This window comes from Filobasidium floriforme (assembly GCF_021052385.1).
Source record: "Filobasidium floriforme strain CBS 6241 chromosome Unknown HD553scaffold_11, whole genome shotgun sequence".
NCBI classification, from domain to species: Eukaryota; Fungi; Basidiomycota; class Tremellomycetes; order Filobasidiales; family Filobasidiaceae; genus Filobasidium; species Filobasidium floriforme.
The window spans coordinates 438090-456304 of NW_025763632.1; the positions used below are offsets into that span (position 1 = coordinate 438090).

The window sequence follows — 18215 nt, forward strand, 5'->3', positions numbered from 1 at the left end:
CAAGCCTTGAACGATTAACGACGGCTTCTGTTCGCTGCTCCCGTCGAATTGAACGAATCGGATTTCATGTCATCTACATTTATGCGGTGTCTGTTTGCTTGTGCGAGTTATGATACATTATTAAAGCTTCCCGGGAACCCACGCTACGCGACTCTGACCAAGACAACGGGGGCTCATAATGTGACCTCCTTGGCAGCGAGCAGAGGCTCTCCAGCAGCCGGGGTCGTCGAGCCAGTCCTGCGAGCAGAAAGCCGAAAGATTAGAGGAGGCGTTGGAGCAAGCACTATGCAAAATCACTCACGTCGTCGCGCCCTCGGCAGCCTTCTGGTCGTCAAGCTTGCTCTCGATGTACCTGTCCATCTCGTCTGCCGTGGCAAACGGTCGTCGTCCGAGCACTGCACGAGATATGGGGTCAGCGCCTCAGAATGTCATTGCTACCCACCTTCCGTGACTCACAGTTCCTCATGTCTTCTCGCGTGATGACCTCCTTTTCCAACAGCAGTTTGGCGACCTGTTCGACCTCGGCCTTCTTTTCGGTCAGCAATTTCTTCGTCTTGGTGTGTGCGTCGGTGACCATTTTCTTGACTGTAGGTGGATTGGAAGGATCAGCACGAGGCCCTAGTCTGAGCGTCCGAGACGAGCCTGCTCACCAGCCTGATCCAGAGCCTGAGCGGTAGCCTCTGAGAACGGCTTCTGGAACTGTTCACCCTGCGACTGCTGTCCACCGTAGCCTGATAGCAATGCGGTGACGTCAGTCGACTTTCGAAAGCCTTCAACTTTACATGCTCAGCGACGACTCACTGATAGGTCCGATCGAGGGATCCATACCATAGTTGGCGCAAATCTCGAAAGCCATCTTGGTGATCTTCTGCAGATCGTCCTGAGCACCGGTGGTGATCTTGCCAAAGAAGATCTCTTCGGAACATCGTCCACCCAGCGTCATGCACATTCGGTCAATCAGCTGTTCGGTGGTGAACAAGAATCGTTCCTTGGGTAGGTACTGCGTGCACGGCAAGCGAAGAAAACGTCAGCACAGATGGCAACCTCATCAATCCAGAAGCAACGCCTTACCTGCGCGTATCCGAGCGCACCGACGCCTCGAGGAATGATCGAGACCTTGAGCAACGGATCGGCGTGTTCCAAGAACCAACCACAGACGGCGTGTCCAGCCTCGTGATAAGCGACCGTCGTCTTTTCCTCTTGTCCGAGCACCCTCGACTTGCGCTCCAACCCGGCGATGACACGCTCGATCGCTCCGTCGAAATCGGCCTCGGTGACATCGTCTCCCCCACGTCGAGCGGCTCTCAAGGCGGCCTCGTTACAGACGTTGGCGATGTCGGCACCCGAGAACCCGGGAGTGAGCAGGGCGAGCTTTTCAGCGATCCTCTCCATGGGCAAGTGCACATTCAGCGTCAGGGGACCGAGATGAACTTTGAAAATCTGTTGTCTGCCCGAAATGTCCGGTCGATCGATGGCAATGTGCCTGTCAAATCTCCCCGGTCGCATCAAGGCCGGGTCGAGCACGTCCGGTCGGTTTGTACCGGCGAGGACGACGACGTGTTCTTTGGTTCCAAATCCGTCCATCTCGACCAACAACTGGTTCAACGTGCTCTCTCGCTCGTCGTTGCCCCCAAACCCACCGCCTTTGCCACGGGACTTTCCGATGGCATCGATCTCGTCGACAAAGATGATGCACGGAGCGTGCTTCTTGGCATTGGCAAACAGGTCACGTACTCGGGAGGGACCGACACCGACGAACATTTCGACGAATTCGGATCCAGAGACCGAAAGGAAGGGCACCTGAGCCTCCCCCGCCGTGGCCTTGGCGAGCAAGGTCTTTCCCGTTCCGGGAGGTCCCGAGAGGATCGCACCTCGAGGGATCTTGGCTCCGAGCTTTTCGTACTTGGCCGGTTCCTTCAAGAACTTGACAAACTCCATGATCTCCTCCTTGGCCTCGTCCATCCCGGCAACGTCCCTGAACCTCATGCTGATCTCGTCCTCCTTGTTGAACATCTTGGCCTTGGACTTGCCCACGCCAAAGATCCCACCTCCAGGTCCACCAGCCCCGGAAGCGCCTCGTCGAGCCATCCACAGGATCAAACCTCCAATCAACAAGGTCGGAGCGAAATGCAAGATGGTCTGCATGGTGGAAATCTCTTCGCGGTAAGACACGGGGATCCTCTCCTCGGGCGGGATTCCGAGCTCGTCTTGCGATTGCAAGAGGAGCGATTCGAACGCCTCGACCGAGCCGATAGTAAAGGTGTAAGGTGCCGGTCCGTGAGGAGGCGAAGGCAATGATTGGCCGCCCGACCCGGGCATGGGTGCGTCGATGTTGTTGCTAGTAGGTACGGGAGTGTGCAGATGAACTCGAACCTTGGTTCGGTTGACGACCTCGAGCGACGAAACGAGACCTCGTGCGAGCAGCGAGTTGCGGCTGTCGAGGGCGAGGCGAGCGAGACGATTCAGTTTCAGCGTTCTGTCACAAGGACAACTTCTAGTTAACCGAGTACGCGACCCACAATTCCTGCCAAGTGATCTCCCTGCTCGATCCTCCGCCGTTGGGCTGCGTGAGCGAGTACAAGATGTACGAGCTGTGCGCCAGAGTTGAAAGTCCGATCGATCCAGGACCAGTACCGAGTATCGATAACAGTGGCGAAATTCGGTCGATGCGTAATTCCGGTATTTCAGAGATCCAGTGAGCAAAGCGCAAGTGCGAACATGCATCGAGGATCGAATGCGAGTCGGGAGAAGAGAAAGGTTAGACAATCTCGATCAGCAAGACCATCGACTACCACGATCCTTCATGCGCGACCTCGAGACTAACCCGACGACCAAGAACATGACCTGGTTGGGACTCATTCCACCTGGCATGCCACCTCCACCACCGCCACCCGGCCCACCATTTCCGCCTTCTCCACCACCTCCACCGCCTCCTCCAAAGGCAGACTTCGTGCCACCCGTCGTCTCGGACAGCTTTTTCCGTCGTTCTTTGAGGCTCTGGGAGTCTTCCTTCTTGCCCTCCCATGCGGGTTCCTCGGGTGCCGATCCAGACCCTGGAGCTGGGGTAGGAGCTGGAGGAGCTGAAGGACCAGCGCTGGTCCCCGTAGGACTGGGTACTTTGAGATCCGGTCCGCCTGGTCCACCTCCCGGGATCGAAGGTGGATGCAGATCGCCTCCACCTAGGCCGGTCGGGTTGGGAGTCGGAGGCAGGTCCGAGTCGGTACTGCCCGAGTTCTTTTGATCGGAGAACAGGCCATTGAGAGCTTTAGGTTTAGCTAGAGCGAGGTGCGAAGAGGCGGAGGGTGGTAAGGAAGAGAGAGGCCGGGCGAGTTGAGGGGTGGCGAGGCGGGTCGTTCGACGTAGGATTGTTCGGAGCATCGTAGAGGAATGTTGGACGATGCCTTATTGTAATGTGCGATGTCGATTCGAGGTATCGATCTGGGTATAGCCTCGATCTTGATCGACGGCGGCGAAGGACGATAGCTCGATCCGATTCGAGGTACTGGACGGCTGGAGATGCTGATCTACTTCGATGTCGTATTAATGTAAGTGGCGAAGATGATGTTTGGTATTCGCCTCCTTTTGTGCGATGCCAATGATTGTATGATGTATGATATAGTTGTCTCAAGATCGATTCCCCCTTAGCTAGATCTCGTGTGCTCGAGGTCGATCGCCGTTCGGGAGATTTCGAGATTCCGAACGCTGACGACGACGACGACGCTAGCTGCTAGGGAAGGCGACGCGCAACTGAGGGATGACTCTCTCGATCGAGACCAGATTCGTGTCACGTGATCCAGACCCAATGACCGCTGAACCTTAAAGGCATGTCCATGCTCGACATTTCTCCTCTATTCTCATGCAATCCTTAATCCGAAGAACAGATCTCTCTCATGTGCCTAATTCAAGCCCTCCTCTAGCACATTCTACACACATCTCCCAAACAGCCGCCCCCAAAACGACCGACTGCCACACGATCGTCTACCAAAAAGCCGTCGCCGCAATGACCTCGACCGGGGTAGAAGGGTCAGCTTTATCGGCCCGCCTGGTCTTCGTGTGTTAGCATCTGTTAGAGAAGGAACTTGCCGCGGATGCCTCACATCGCATACTTACATGTTTTTAGACCTGTATCCGGGAAAATTACGACATGAACTTTTTCGTATGCAAGATCGGAGGGTCAGATCTGGCCCTCTCATGCCAGTCCTGCTCCGGAGAGCCCAAGATTCCCGTCAAATAGATTGCTGCCATCAAACGATAAAAACTGCATGGTATCTTCTGAAGTCTTTTGCAGATAATCAGCAAAGGTTGACCGATCGTGTATTCTACCATCCAGAAAAGAACACTGCGAGACCGACAGGCGTGTTACAGACGTGGGATTTGCTGAGCAAGTCATGGATCCCTTCTACCAGGGTGTCGATGCCTTGTTGATTCAGTCTGGAGTTCGGCGACAGGTTAGTCGGCCTGAGGGGGTTCATCACCGCGCCTTTGAGGGCGCTAAGTTCGCGTCGTGTTTCACGTTAGATTTGCCGCTACAAACCCGCCGTTTACGACCCAACCCGGAAGTACAAGTTAAGTTGCCTTAGCGACGTCATCATGGCCATCGGCTGCAGAGTAGAACTTCGGCTCGAAATGATGGCGGAGGAGGAGAAGATGAGGGACTGGGAGATCGGTTTCAGGAGTACAAGAATTGTATGAGGATATACCATATCTAGATTACGTAAGCTTTACCGCGGCGACAAAGGCTTTTCGAGACTTTGGCGTCCATCATCTGCTGTTGGAGACCCGGGCCTCTTGATTTCTTGGACAGTTTGAAGCAGGCCGTCCGTTAGAACCGAGTCAGCGACTGCCCTTGTCATGATCGATTTGCGTACTGGAAAAACATCGACCTGTATAGCTCGTTGATGAAGGCTCTACTCGATCGACGCTGCGGTTTGTTAAGCGCGAAGGTGCGGCGTAGTCGGCTTCCGGCTCGAAGAGAAACGAATCAGCTACCAGCTACCGCTCAAGAGGCTGATCCAGGCATACATTCGTAGATCGAGCTTTTCGGATCACGTCCCCACCGTCCCAAATCGATCCGACCATGGCATATATCCGGAAGTCGGGTCACGTGATTGTCGTTGAACCAACCCTCAGCGGTTGTGATTTCGGGCGGGAGTAGTTTCCCGACGAGTCAGACGGCGCCGAGTTTTCGGGCGACGAGCCAGGAGAGGAGAGGGGGCGAGGGCGAGGGAGCGGGCTTATAGACAGCGATCACTACGATCACTACGTTCGAACAGTCTCTCGATATCTCTTCTTGCCTTTCTGTAAGGACTTCTACAGACACACATACACGAGCGAGCACTACTTCCCAAAGATGCTCTCCCGTCAATCACGCCTTCTCCTCCGTAAAACCCCGACGACCCTCTCATCCACCGGGACCGTCGCGACAAGATCAAAATCGACCAAGTCCGAGTCAAACGTCGTCAATTTTGAAGCAAAGGCGAGGGTCAAGGAGCATGCCAGGAGAATCGGGACGAGTGCCAAGGCCGCTGTCGAGGTAGCTAGGTGAGTTCAAGCGTCTGAGAGAGACGGGGTTGTGCCCGGGGGGGAATGTATGGGGCTCGAGGCCATTGCAAGAGACTTTGACTTTGGGGTGGAAAGCTGACGATCTTTTTTTCTGATTCGTTGCGTGTTTCCGCTTGTGCCCTATGTCCATACGAACCACCGCAAAACAACAGCCGCCCAACTCCAGCCCCATCATTCCAAACTCCCCCTACCCCGGCCGGCTCCCTGCCTCACCTGGATCCCTTGACTGCTAGAAAGGACGATGGGTTGGATTACACGTGAGCCAAATGTCTTGCTTTCGGCTTCTTCTCCGTTTCTTGCTTTACATGAAGTGAGAAGGCTGATCTTCTTCGGTTTCTTCTTCGCCTTGGTTCTGCTTTCTTTCCTCGCTATATGTCGGTCTCGCCCACTATACTCTTTCGTGGACTTTCTCATGGACCGATCTTAAAACGCGACTTTTCGGAATGTCGATTTCGGTACCTTCCTTTGGGATGTCTCTCGCATCGCGACGCCTACAACGCCCGTCTCATCGATTCCTCACGCCACTCGCCGCTCGCAGCTTTGTCGGCCAATCCGGTGGACAGATCTTCCACGAGATGATGCTTCGTCACGACGTTAAGCACGTCTTTGGATACCCCGGAGGCGCCATCTTGCCCGTCTTTGACGCCATCTACAACTCCCCCAATTTCGATTTCATCCTGCCTCGTCACGAACAAGGCGCTGGTCACATGGCCGAGGGTTACGCGAGGGTTACGGGGAAGCCCGGTGTCGTCCTCGTCACCTCGGGTCCCGGGGCTACCAACGTCATCACCCCGATGCAGGACGCCATGTCGGATGGAATCCCCATGGTCGTCTTTTGTGGACAGGTCGCCACGAGCGCAATCGGAAGCGACGCTTTCCAGGAAGCCGACATTGTCGGGATCTCGAGGAGTTGTACGAAATGGAACGTCATGGTCAAGGACATTGCCGAGTTGCCGAGGAGGATCAACGAGGCGTTCAAGATTGCCACCAGTGGACGTCCCGGACCCGTCCTCGTCGACTTGCCCAAGGACGTTACCGCCGGGATCCTGCGTCAGCCGATTCCCAAGAAATCCGTCCAGGCCGGATCGTCGCCGTACTTGCCTAGCAACCCTCGACTTCCCGGTAACCAGACGGACAAGTCGACAAAACCCACTCCGGGTGACGCCGAGATGATCGAGGCTGCCGCCAAGATGATTAACCAGGCCAAGCGACCGGTCATTTACTGTGGAAATGGTGTTCTGGCCAGTCCCGAGGGACCTGAACTTCTGGCTCAGTTGTCGGCCAACGGAAATATCCCCGTGACGACGACCATGCAGGGTCTGGGAGCCTTCAACGAGCACGACCCCAAGGCTCTGCATATGCTCGGTATGCACGGATCGGCGTATGCCAACTTTGCCATGCAGGGAGCCGATGTCATCATCGCCCTCGGTGCGAGGTTCGACGACCGGGTCACCGGTACCCTCGCCTCGTTTGCACCTGCCGCCCGAGCCGCCGCGCTCCAGGGTAAAGGTGGGATCATCCACTTCGAGATTCAACCGAAAAACATCAACAAGGTCGTCCAGGCCAACATTCCCGTCCTAGGCGATGTCGTCGCTAGCATGGGAGAACTCTTGCCCCAGATCGAATACCGCGAACGCAAAGAATGGATGGACAAGATCAAGTCGTGGAAGGCCGATTACCCGTTCACGTTCACGCCTTCCAAAAAGGGAGACAGGATGAAACCCCAAGAGGTCGTCGAAGAGCTCGACCGTCAATGCGAGGCCATCGGCAAGGACAATGTTATTGTCACCACCGGAGTCGGACAGCATCAGATGTGGGCTTGTCAGCATTACCGATGGACGAAACCGAGGTCGTGGGTCTCGTCCGGTGGTCTGGGGACGATGGGATACGGTTTGCCTTCGGCCATCGGGGCCAAGGTGGCCGCTCCCGAAAAGGTCGTCGTCGACATCGATGGAGACGCGAGTTTCTCGATGACCGCGATGGAGATGGCTACGGCTGCGCAGTACAACATCGGTTGCAAGATCTTGGTCTTGAACAATGAATTCCAGGGGATGGTCTTGCAGTGGCAAGGTGAGCCCGCGACGTCGAGCGTGCGAGCTTTTTAGCACAATCTTACTGACACGACCTCGCTCCTCGCGCTAGACCTCTTCTACGACAAGCGATACTCGCACACCCGAATGACCAACCCGGACTTTGTCAAGCTCGCCGAATCGATGAACGTCAAGGGTCTCCGTGCCGAATCGCTCGAAGACCTGCCGGCCAAGATGAAGGAGTTTTTGGAGTATGACGGGAGCAAGCCGATCTTGCTCGAGGCTTGGGTCGACAAGCAGGAACACGTCCTGCCCATGATCCCCGCCGGACACGCTCTGCATCAGCCCGTCGTGAGTCCGGGTCGTCGTCAGGCGCATGAAATGGGGAAGGAAAAAGAGCTGACCCCTCGTCTCACTTGTTGTTAGCTGCACGGCGAGGTCATCAAGGCGCTCAAGGCCAAGGGGATCGCGCCTCCTTAGTCTGATCGGTCGCATGTCCAAAACAAGCACGCTCATACCCACACAAAATGTACGTCGATCGTCGTTTAATCACCAAGGCAATGTGTTGTCGCTGATCGAATGTCTTGGCGGAAACCACAACCCCATAGTTTGCATTGCATCTACCTTGCGCTTCTTCCGTCCTTGTTTGTCTGCGTTCTTCCATGTCTTTTAGGGATTCCGTTCATGTTGCGCGCCGTTGTATCCCTATGCTGCTGCTCATCAAAAGATACCGATCGTATCGACGTCTGAGGTGTTCGTGTACGGGAAGTGGTTCGAGCGAAAGAGTTCACGGCTGGCCGTGATGTGAAAGGCGGAGGGTGCGGCGGTAGACGGGCGTAAGCAGATGAAACGCGGACATTCGAATGTTTTCGCGTCGAGATATGGCATGAGCTAGGGATGTCCGCGCTGTTGAACCTCGGCCGGTTAGCCCCATCTCTCTCTCGAATCCAGCGCTCGAACGTATCCATATCATCGTATCCATTCCATACAACTATCGACATCCGTGCCATCCTCCTGATTGACAATCGGTTCATCTTGTCTGCTTCGCATCGCTTCACCCTCACCAATCATGTTCAAGCAGTCTCTCCGAAAAGCTACCGCTCAGGCCGTCGCTGGTGAGCCCACAGCAGCTCTTCGTCAACGACGACCCCCTGCAGAGCTGACTCTTCCGCCCAAACGTTCTTTCTCTCGCTCGCCATGTCTTGCAGGCCAGCGCTCATTTGCCACTTCGTCCGTCGCTCGAGCTTCGTACGAGGATACCATCAAGAACTTGAGCATCAACTCGAACACCAAGGTTATGGTCCAGGGATTCACCGGAAAGACCGTACGTAGGCAGGCTGTTGAGATGATATGCGGGTCGAGGCTGATGCGAAGGACGAACATGTACAGGGTACTTTCCACTCGAGACAAGCTTTGGACTTTGGATCTAAATACGTCTGCGGTGTTAGCCCATCGGTATGTCGTCAATAGGATACCATATCGCTATCCGAGTAACATCAGCTAAACACCGCCGCCCGACCTTGTAGAAAGCTGGCCAGAGCCACCTCGGTCTGCCCGTCTACGGTAGCGTTAGGGATGCCAAGGATAAGGAGAACCCGGACGCTACCGTCATCTACGTGCCTCCTCCCTTTGCCGCCGGTGCCATTCTCGAAGCCATCGAAGCCGAGATCCCCCTGATCGTCACCATCACCGAGGGTATCCCGCAGAGGGACCAGTTGATGATTTACAACGCGCTCAGGAGCCAGAGCAAGACCAGGATGGTCGGCGGCAACTGCCCGGGGATGATCGCCGAAAAGTGCAAGATGGGAATCATGCCCGGGCACATTTTCACCGAGGGAAAGATCGGAATCGTCTCCAGGTCCGGAACGTGAGTGCAGCAGAGGGTTCGGGTTCAGGGTGAGGTCGTCGTCGCTATCGTGGTAACTTACGCTGCTATCGTCTCGTTCTCGCTCCAGCCTGACTTACGAGGCCGTCAAGTGAGTTGCGCTCCGGTGTCTCCATGAACCCACGAAAATCGCTCCTAACCCTCGTTGCCCTCGTAGCCAAACCACCCTCGCCGGTCTCGGACAGACCTTGACCGTCGGTATCGGTGGTGACCCTTTCCCCGGGTAAGCGTGATGGGAGAGAAATGATGTTGATCCGCGCACCTCGCTAAACCTAGACGACCCCCATTCAGTACCCAACACATCGACGTCGTCAAGGTCCTCCTTGAAGACCCCAAGACTCAGGGTATCGTCCTGATCGGAGAAATCGGTGGAACCATGGAGGAAGAGGCCGCTGCCTACCTCGAGCAGTTCAACAAGACCCGATCGAACCCCAAGCCCGTCGTCTCGTTCATTGCCGGTGCCACCGCTCCTCCTGGTAGGAGGATGGGTCACGCCGGTGCCATCATCTCGGGAGGCAAGGGAACCGCTTCGGCCAAGGTCGAGGCCCTGGAAAAGGCCGGCGCCAAGATCGCCACCTCTCCCGCTCAGATCGGTGACTTGATGTTGAAGGCGATGAAGGAGGCTGGTCTCGCATAGATGCAGGAATGTGAAACGGCGGAGGCGTAGCGCGAAAGGAGGCCTTGTATCTGCAGCGGGCGTCAAGAGCGATCCGTTATGCAAAAACACAACAATGACAGTGCATTTGCCGACTGCCCATCCGGTACAAGAAAGATGCTAGATCATGGTCATTACGGACGTATACAACGTTGTGCGAAAAGAGGAACGATGAGCGGATTCAGGTCGTATGTATCAAATTATGGGTCGGGGTGTATTTCTTCCTGATTTCCTGCCGAAGTGAGGAATTGGAACTTGTCTTTTAGCATGGCCAGTTGGGTGTCGGCATCGGCATCCGCTGGAATAGGAGGTCCGGGAGCCAACGACTGTCGTTTCTGAACGAGCTTGGGCGATGTCTTTTTCGGTGATACCGGTGTGATAGCTGGACGTGAAACTGGTCAGGTCATGCTTTTTTTTCGTCTGACGCTCGTCGCGACTCACCGACGTCGTTTCGTTCTTGGAGGCGTCTGTCGACGCTTCGTTTCACATACAGCCTGTAAGGATTGGTGCCGAGTATGGCGTTGAGGATTTCCTCGTATTTGCCATGCTTTTCCGGATGAGCCTGGAGTAACGTGGCCAGCTCTTGTGACTGAGCCAGCGAGTCGAAAAGTCAGTATGATTGGCATCGAGGTCACGAACGACACATCCGCCGCAACTCACCCCACTGCCCGTGGTCCGTGGCAACGCGGCTCGGTTTATCATATCTTCCAATTGCCTGTCGAGATCGTCCTCAATAAGACCTGGTTGACGACTGGCTCGACTTGTGCTAGGCACTTCGCCGACATCAATCAGGACGCATTCGGAAGCTGAAGGAGGCGCAGAATACGACTCGATCGGCGTCTTGGATCGGATAGGGACAGGTTCCTTGCTGGGTGGAGGGATAGCATCCTCCATCGGTGAATGTGCTGTGAGTGGCGGTCCCGTTAGCACGACCTGTTCCACTCTGCCCTCGCTCTCCACTTTCCACTTACTAATTTTGTAGACATATGTGTAAACCTAGAGCGCGACCGCTAAATGAGACCAGGTAAAATTGTGGAATTCATTGGGGCGCACTCACATGAGTCGATTCTAAAATGTCACCGTAAATGCCTCTCAAGCAATCCATGACGCCGTCCTGACCGATGGCAGCTAGAGCAAGGCGTGCGCTTAGCTATGTGTCATGTTGGAGGCTCTGGGTCGTTCACTCACCGATAGTATGCTGGATGAGCACTTTGACGGTCCGCAAAGGCATGTCACCCAGGGGTACCTTTTTCGCGGCTCGGATCCTCCATTGCTTCGGAGTGATCACCTGGAGGAACTCTTCGATAATCGTAAAGATGTCTTCTTCGGTGATGATGCCCTTTCTCAGGTCGTCTTCCGTGGTTCGAGAACGTTTCCAGATGCATTTCAAGATCAGCTCGGCGTGCTTAGCCTTGAAATCCTGCTCGGAATCCCCTTCCGTGAGTTCGAGAGCGAGCGCTTGAAGCAGTTTGAATAGAGCACTATCGCCGCGTGACACATGTATCAGTTGCACGAAATCAGACGCTCACTACACCCTCCGCAAACTTACTCAAAGATGGCTATCCGTTGCCCCGTTGCAAAAAGCCTCAGTATGGACATGTTCATGAAGCGCGACATGTCTTTCAGCTTGCCATCCGCCGTATCAGTCAACAAGAGTCCTAGGCTGAGTTGCCGGATGAGTAGCCTCAAATTGGTCCCCGATATTATCTCGACGAGATGAGGATGATCGCAAAAGTTGCTCAGCGTCTGAATGAGATGTTTGGTCAGGCGGAACGAGGGCGCTTCAGAGATTGTCGAGGGGTTTCTGAACACGACCTGAAGCCTCGAAGCGATGGCTTGCATCAGGTCGTTGCTATAGGGTATGATCTCGTCGGGAGCCTCCAACAAGAGCTTCTGAACGTTCTTGAGCGCGTCGACGCTGACGTCGGGGTTATTGTCCTCGATCGTGTGGACAGATCTTCTGATGCGCGAGTTTTCGTGCTCGAAGGATCGACTATCGCTGTGGCTCTCAACGCTAGAAGATGCCACTAGCGGTCTGAAGTGGGGCTCACGTCCGGTCGCAGAGTTGGTACTGTCGCTCGATACGATGCGGCCTGTGCGAGCCAAGTTGGGGACACCATTGTTTGGTGGGATCTTTGATGACAGCGCCGCAGCCTTTCTCTGCGGTACAGGAGAGCTTGCGGTGGACGGCACCCCGTCTTCGCTCTTTGGTGTACTCGCTGTGCCGTTGGCAATGTGCGTCGTCTTTGCTGGGATAGTCGATCGAGGGGGAGTCGGTGATGCGGCCGAAGCCGCCGCTCCGGTGCCCAGGGCCATCTTATCGATACGATTCTTTAGAAGGTCCCTCTCCTTGGGAGGCAGCTCGCCGATCATGCTGAGCACATTGTTTCCGGTGTGCTGATACATATACGCGATGCAGTCCAAAGCGGCGCTTCGGGTCGCGCTATCGGCCGACGAGATGAATTCGGCGATCCTTCGATAAGTCTTGGTCGCATTCGTCGCGGACGCTGCGACATCTCCTCGTCGACGGATGAGCTGAGCGAGTTGTTCCATGGCAGCAGCCCGGGTTTTCGAGCTCGACGATGCGATGCCATAGTCGACATACAGCTGCATGACCCGGCTTGCGGGCATGGTACGATCGATCAAGCCAAAGATGGCTGCGAGCTTGTCCTTGTATTTATTGTCTCCAAGCTAGCGAAAAGGGGCAAACAACGACTATAAGCATATTGTCGATGCCAGATCGATCTTGATGCCACTCACTCGATAAATCAATGCGGGCACAATCACATTGCCCTCCGCCTCGGTGAAACCGGCTCTAGCTCGGTCAACCGATTCGACAATGTGCTGGACCAGATCCAAACACTTGATAACCATCTGGGTGCTTCCATCGTGCAACCTAATCCCAGCGTATTTCAAGGCTAGATCCCTGTTGGCGATACGGATGCTCTGAGCGACCTCAGGAACCAGGTCAAAGGGCGTGTCGTCCTCCTCGGCCGAGTACAGGTCGTCAATGATCGCCAATCCGGCTGTATGGTCTTTTTCGGCGAACCGATCCCGGCTGAAGAGCAGCGTCAGGACCTCTGCCGATGCGTGATCCGTCATTTGTTTTTGCAGGTTTTCGACGAGTGGGCTCAAGTTGTTGACGTCATAAGTCCACCTGGCCAGGTCACGTTTCTCTCGCTGCGTCTTGGGAGCAATGTCAGTGGTGTGGAACGGGGCAGCAGTCGCTGAATCCTGTAGAGGCATTTCTGCCACGGGCGCGGTTGGCCTTTTACCCAACGACCTGACAAGACCCGCAGCTCCGCCAGCCAAAGATCTGGTGGGCGCCGGCAGACGATGATCCGACGAGTCTGGCAAGGTCGCGCCCGGGGCACGCAACGCGTTGTTCTTCATCTGCATGCCACGAGGCCTCACGGGTTCCACTCGGGCTCGCAAAGGTGTAGCAGCGCTCCCTCCGGCGCTTGGAAGAGTCGGTTGGGAACCCATCGATGTCGGAACCGAGTTCGATTCGGTAAGGACCGACTTGGCAGCCGGACGCGTCGCAGGTTGTTTCGTCTCGATCGATTTCGTAGTAGGCTTGATCTCCTCCGGGCTGGTTTTTGGTGCAGACGCGGCCAAAGCGGCACGAGCGGCCTGAACGAGGGGCGTGACCGTGCTCTTGGACGCCGGCTTGAGCTTGGAGACCTGCCCCATGACGTGGTCATAGCCAACGCTCTGTAGGATGAACGGCAACAGGGCCTGGGCCGCCTTACGCACATCTCCATTACGGTCTTCAAGCGAAGCCAGGGTCGAGGGCAACAATGGCGCCAGGTCGCTCTTGGGCGCATAGTTGGCGAACATAGATGCGACGAAAGCGAGGACGCAACCCCTTAGTACCGGGTTCGGTTTTTCTAATGAGGACGCGAAGCCAGGGACCATAGCGTCTATCGAGCGACACGCATCCGCAATTGATGTGAGCGTTTCCACGGCGGCGTTCCTCGTGGTCACCTTTTGATCCCCACAGATCGTTGCGATCGGGCTCGAAAACAGCCTAGCATGGGCTTGGAATGGCTGACCCATCCCGGTAGCGATCTTGCTGATGATACGAAGACACAAGAGCTTGACTGCGATGTTGCTATCGTCCATACGCAGCTTAAGAGCTTGTCCGATTTCGCCTGTATGGATTCACAATGAATCAGCGCACCGGCAAACAACAAACTCCTGCATCCACACCTACCCATCTCTGGCTTCAAACGAGTATTGCGATCGAGTTCCGCTTCGAGCGCCTCAAAGGCCTCTTTTCGGACCCGCCAGTTTTCGCTCCTAGAATCCTTGAGCACCGTTGTCGTCGCGACCACCTTGTTCAGATCGACTCGTGGTATCAGGTCGTCCATAGGGTCACCGCCCACTGCAGGATCGGCGCTTCCGGCATCGCCGAGGTTGGCTAGGTCCTCGCTCTCACGTGTCGGTTCCGGAGCCGTCTGACCGGCGATCTTGTCGAATTCGCCATTGATAGTCGCGAGCAAGGTAGGATTCAGTTCCTCGAGAAACATTGACAAGTCTGCATTCGCGACGTCAGTCAATGTGCAAAGGGGCTATCGGCAGGACAGTGACTCACCGGTCTGGACAAACAGCTTCAAAGTCACGAGCGCGGCGGTCGCACTGGATCGCACGGTACCGTTTGAGCTCTGGAGTCCTACTTTCAAAAAATTGATGACGTCCTTCAAGGCAAGCCCCTTGATACCAAAGTCGATGATTGCTTGCTTGACCCAGGTCAACGCGTCGGCCTGAGCTTTCGGCGCTTTTTGTTTGGTCATCGAGTCGTAGGCTTGTCGACCCAAGTGATTCTGATCAGCGAATCTGTGTACGCAGGATGGGATGCACCGGAACTCACCCTGTGATAGGACAAAGCCAAGGGACGTCTTTTCGGCAAACACGATCAAGGCCTCTCCTGCAGGCTTTTTCAACTTGATGTCTCCCAACTTGTCGGTTAGAGGTCCGATCGCCTGGGCGGCCGAGGACTTGCCAAAACTCGAAGACTTTTGAGCGAGCTCGGCCATGATGGCAAACACCTTGGACGACACCTGAAAGTTCTTTTCGCCCCAACCTGGCGATGTGGACAGATATCGGAACAAGACTTCGCTGTCGGCTTCGGCGCCTTCATCGGATTGTATCCAAGCCGTCATCTTGTCTGCAGCTTCCAGTCGTTCCTTCCATGCGCCACTCTTGAAGCCCGTCTGAATGTCGTCAGGAACAACCTCGGCAGCTTTAGCCAAAGCGTCCTCTGGGGCAAACTTGTATTTGACGTCGTAAGACACAGGTGCCGGAGCAGCCTTACCGGCTCCGGATTTCGCTACCGGTTTGGCTGCAGCTGGAGCGGGTTTTTTGGCTGCCTACGGAACGGTACGAAGAAGTCAATTTGGTAGTTGCACAAGCGAGACCTTGACGAGACGTACCGGTGGTGCTGCACGAGCCATGAGACGCGCAGGAGGTCCAGCCTTCTTGAGCGGTGTCGGTGCTGCGAGCGCGTCTCCGACCTCTTCGTTTGAGACATGTGAGGAGATGGGTTTCGAGATCGCAGTCACCGATGGCGGTCGTGAAGGTACAGTCTGGACAGGTTCAGGAGCTTTTTCCTCACTGGACGCCGATACTTCGCTGGGTTTAGCTCCAAACCTCGCTGCCAGTCGCGCAGGGATCTTGGGTCCCGTAGATTTGGGCGGAGCCGCAGCCGCAGTAGCAGGTGCAGGTTTCGGTGCAGCCTTGGTCCCGGCCTTGCACTTGACTTCGACCTTGCCAGTGGCCTCTGTCACCTTGGTCTTCTGCGCATCAGTGATGTTCTCCAGATACGGATTCATCGGACGTTCCCCAAAGATCTTGGACAGACAACCGAGTCCTTCCGCAGCAGCGCTCCGAACGGGCTCGAGAGAGTCTCCGAGTTGACCGACGATGGCCGGGGCAATGACATCCAGGTCGGATTTGGTGGGCGCGTCCCGAGTGTTCTGCAACGCTCGAGCGAGGAATTGTAGCGTTCCTTGTCGCGCTACCGGATTCTTATTCTGCAGAGCAGTCACACAGTCTCCAGTAACGTCGGCGAACGACACCTACACTAACATCCTATCAGTATCTCGTTATACCCCGCCATCACAAAACAACGCCTACCGTCTCGAACACCGCATCCAACGTCTTTCCCAACGCTTCCATTGTCTTTTTTTCTTTCAGCCGGTCCAGAATAGGCGGTACGATCACCCCCTTGTGCTTCCCAAAACCTTTCCCCTCGACCCCCTGAGCGAGTGTGGCCAATACCCCAGCACTGGCGCTGACGACGTTGACGTTTGTATCCGTCATTCTCTGCCCCAAGGCCGTAGCGATATCGCCGAGCGCGGGCACGTCCTTGATCTTGGGGTTAGATTCCAGGATCTTGGCACATTCGGCGAGGAGCTCGACCTTTTCCTTCCAGATCTTCGAGGTGATGACCGAGTGAAAGTTGTCAGGAAAGAGGGGGACGACGTCGACCGCTTCGATCAAGTCCAAGGGGTCCATAGCTTGTGGCTCATCAGCAGTAGCTATCGGAAGCGATCGTCAGCCTCCTACACACTGCGCAGGCCATGACATGTTCAACTCACCCGCCTCGTCGTCCGCGTCTCCTGTGCCCGCGGCAGCTCTCTCCTCTTCGACTCTCTTCTCCCTTCTAGTCAGCCTCGTCGCCTTGCCCGTTCCAGCGCCTTCTCCAGCGGAATCCAGCTGAGCGAACCCTTCTCCCAGTTCTTTCTGTTGCACAGGTTTCAGATCTGCCAATGAGGGGAGAAGGGCGGGTCCGAGATAACGGTATAATGCTTGAGCGAGGAGTGTTCCCTGAAGAGAATACAGCAGATGAGCATTACCCATTAAATCGAACGAGAAAGGGTTCATACCTCGCTCCTGACGGCCTTGTCATTGTGATTGAAGATCTTGACCAACGCCTTGATCAACACCTTGACGTCTCCCAGAGGCTTGATCCCAAAAGCGCTAGGGATTGAGGGTTTTGATCAGTCCATATCAAGTCGACGGGAGCACCGAAAAGGTCTGCACTGACTGGACAATCTCGCGAAGACAAGTTACGGTGGTGGCCACCAATTTGGGTTGTTTGGCATCCAGTCCTCTTAATACGTCCGACTGTCGATATGGTGAAACAAGCAAACATTTTAGCATCGCTTCTCGAACCCTTCTAAACGGCTCTTTCAAGACTCGAAACTCACTACCACCCCAGACCCGTCGTTCTCCACCTCGATATACAGCAAAGCCACCTCGATCGCCTTGGCTTTTGTCCCCGCCCTAGTCGAGATGAACCCCTTGTCCACGACCCCGCCCATCACATCCCCTCTTGTCCTCGCGCTATTCTCCCCAGATTCTCTGATCAGGCTACAGAGAGCTTCGAGTCCTTTCTCCTGGGCGGCAGCGTTCGTGTCTGTCGCCCATGACCGCAGGAGATCGGCGGAGAGGTAGGGGCGAAAGAAGGGGTCGTCGTCTCCGGAAGTTTTACTGAATTTGAGCGTTAGCTCCGTGTAGGCTGATAGTCGGGCTTTCCAATTCTGCAATGAGCGAGGAGTTGACAACGAGGTACATTCCGGTGGGTCAGCTTGTTGTCGCTTCTAAGAAGGGGTTGGTCTAACAGAGAATGATGGATACTGACTTTATCCACGCATCTCTCCTGAAGCGGGATCAAGGAGTAATCCGGCTCGGGCGGAGCAGCCCCATCATCCATGATCGAAGGCGTGTATCTGTCGGGTGACCTCGTTCGGTTTCTCGTTGACTGAACTGCTTGTGGCCAAGTTGGAGTCGATCTCGAGCTATGAGCTAGATGTCGTTTGGCGGCGTAGCTGATGGCGATTAGTGTCGTTTCTCCGATCTTTATACCTAACTTGATATCTGCCGCTGTTGCGTTATGACGGGGTGCGAAATATGTGAACAAGTCATTCCATACCCCCCTTGCCCCCCTGAACATGCATTCTGATCCGAGTCTTGGATTTGTTGTCTTTGTCGGTTGTTGACGAGGGAGACGGAGGGAAGGGACGGTGGGCGACGTGTATACAACGATACGATCATAATGATTATTCGTTATCGCCGT

The 18215-nt window shown here is 55.3% G+C and overlaps 4 protein-coding genes across 4 annotated transcripts; 2 read left to right on the forward strand and 2 right to left on the reverse strand.

The window, feature by feature from the left end:
- Positions 1–24: 24 nt before the first annotated feature.
- Positions 25–3647, reverse strand: HD553DRAFT_32845 (putative ATPase). The gene is made up of 9 exons (XM_046181872.1): positions 2958–3647; positions 2825–2876; positions 2520–2591; positions 1072–2434; positions 829–1000; positions 651–731; positions 457–585; positions 302–395; positions 25–237 (listed from the first exon to the last, which is right to left on the reverse strand). Exons 1-9 carry the CDS (start codon positions 3376–3378, stop codon positions 174–176), a joined length of 2448 nt encoding a protein of 815 aa, XP_046036583.1. The 5' UTR covers positions 3379–3647; the 3' UTR covers positions 25–173.
- Positions 3648–5304: 1657 nt separating this feature from the next.
- On the forward strand, positions 5305–8342 carry HD553DRAFT_296155 (putative acetolactate synthase). Its single transcript, XM_046178510.1, has 5 exons — positions 5305–5541; positions 5715–5819; positions 6101–7632; positions 7705–7943; positions 8019–8342. Exons 1-5 carry the CDS (start codon positions 5351–5353, stop codon positions 8070–8072), a joined length of 2121 nt encoding a protein of 706 aa, XP_046036584.1. The 5' UTR covers positions 5305–5350; the 3' UTR covers positions 8073–8342.
- A 319-nt stretch (positions 8343–8661) lies between these two features.
- On the forward strand, positions 8662–10114 carry HD553DRAFT_350108 (succinyl-CoA ligase alpha-chain mitochondrial precursor; the record flags this gene model as incomplete). The annotated part of the gene is made up of 7 exons (XM_046183508.1): positions 8662–8707; positions 8801–8916; positions 8982–9047; positions 9119–9459; positions 9548–9568; positions 9635–9700; positions 9769–10114. The coding sequence occupies 7 exons, from the start codon at positions 8662–8664 to the stop codon at positions 10112–10114; spliced, it is 1002 nt and encodes a 333-aa protein (XP_046036585.1).
- HD553DRAFT_32875 (armadillo-type protein) lies at positions 10094–18070 on the reverse strand. Its single transcript, XM_046181890.1, has 18 exons — positions 17781–18070; positions 17347–17679; positions 17184–17263; positions 17023–17116; positions 16735–16963; positions 16271–16674; positions 15568–16212; positions 15006–15504; positions 14730–14939; positions 14349–14672; positions 12893–14286; positions 11682–12823; positions 11321–11613; positions 11190–11260; positions 11104–11128; positions 10793–11037; positions 10574–10721; positions 10094–10514 (listed from the first exon to the last, which is right to left on the reverse strand). Exons 1-18 carry the CDS (start codon positions 17850–17852, stop codon positions 10333–10335), a joined length of 6390 nt encoding a protein of 2129 aa, XP_046036586.1. The 5' UTR covers positions 17853–18070; the 3' UTR covers positions 10094–10332.
- Between the last annotated feature and the right edge of the window lie 145 nt (positions 18071–18215).

Coding starts and splice junctions, on each gene's coding strand:
- HD553DRAFT_296155 (XM_046178510.1), top strand. CDS start 5,351: ATGCTCTCCCGTCAATCACGCCTTCTCCTCCGTAAAACCCCGACGACC. Junction 5,542..5,714: donor GCCGCTGTCGAGGTAGCTAG/GTGAGTTCAAGC, acceptor GCAAAACAACAG/CCGCCCAACTCCAGCCCCAT. Junction 5,820..6,100: donor GACGATGGGTTGGATTACAC/GTGAGCCAAATG, acceptor CGCCGCTCGCAG/CTTTGTCGGCCAATCCGGTG.
- HD553DRAFT_32845 (XM_046181872.1), bottom strand. CDS start 3,378: ATGCTCCGAACAATCCTACGTCGAACGACCCGCCTCGCCACCCCTCAA. Junction 586..650: donor TCAGGCTCTGGATCAGGCTG/GTGAGCAGGCTC, acceptor ATCCACCTACAG/TCAAGAAAATGGTCACCGAC. Junction 396..456: donor GCGAGAAGACATGAGGAACT/GTGAGTCACGGA, acceptor TATCTCGTGCAG/TGCTCGGACGACGACCGTTT.
- HD553DRAFT_32875 (XM_046181890.1), bottom strand. CDS start 17,852: ATGGATGATGGGGCTGCTCCGCCCGAGCCGGATTACTCCTTGATCCCG. Junction 17,680..17,780: donor AGGAGAGATGCGTGGATAAA/GTCAGTATCCAT, acceptor CGCTCATTGCAG/AATTGGAAAGCCCGACTATC. Junction 11,261..11,320: donor GCTCATCCAGCATACTATCG/GTGAGTGAACGA, acceptor GCCTTGCTCTAG/CTGCCATCGGTCAGGACGGC.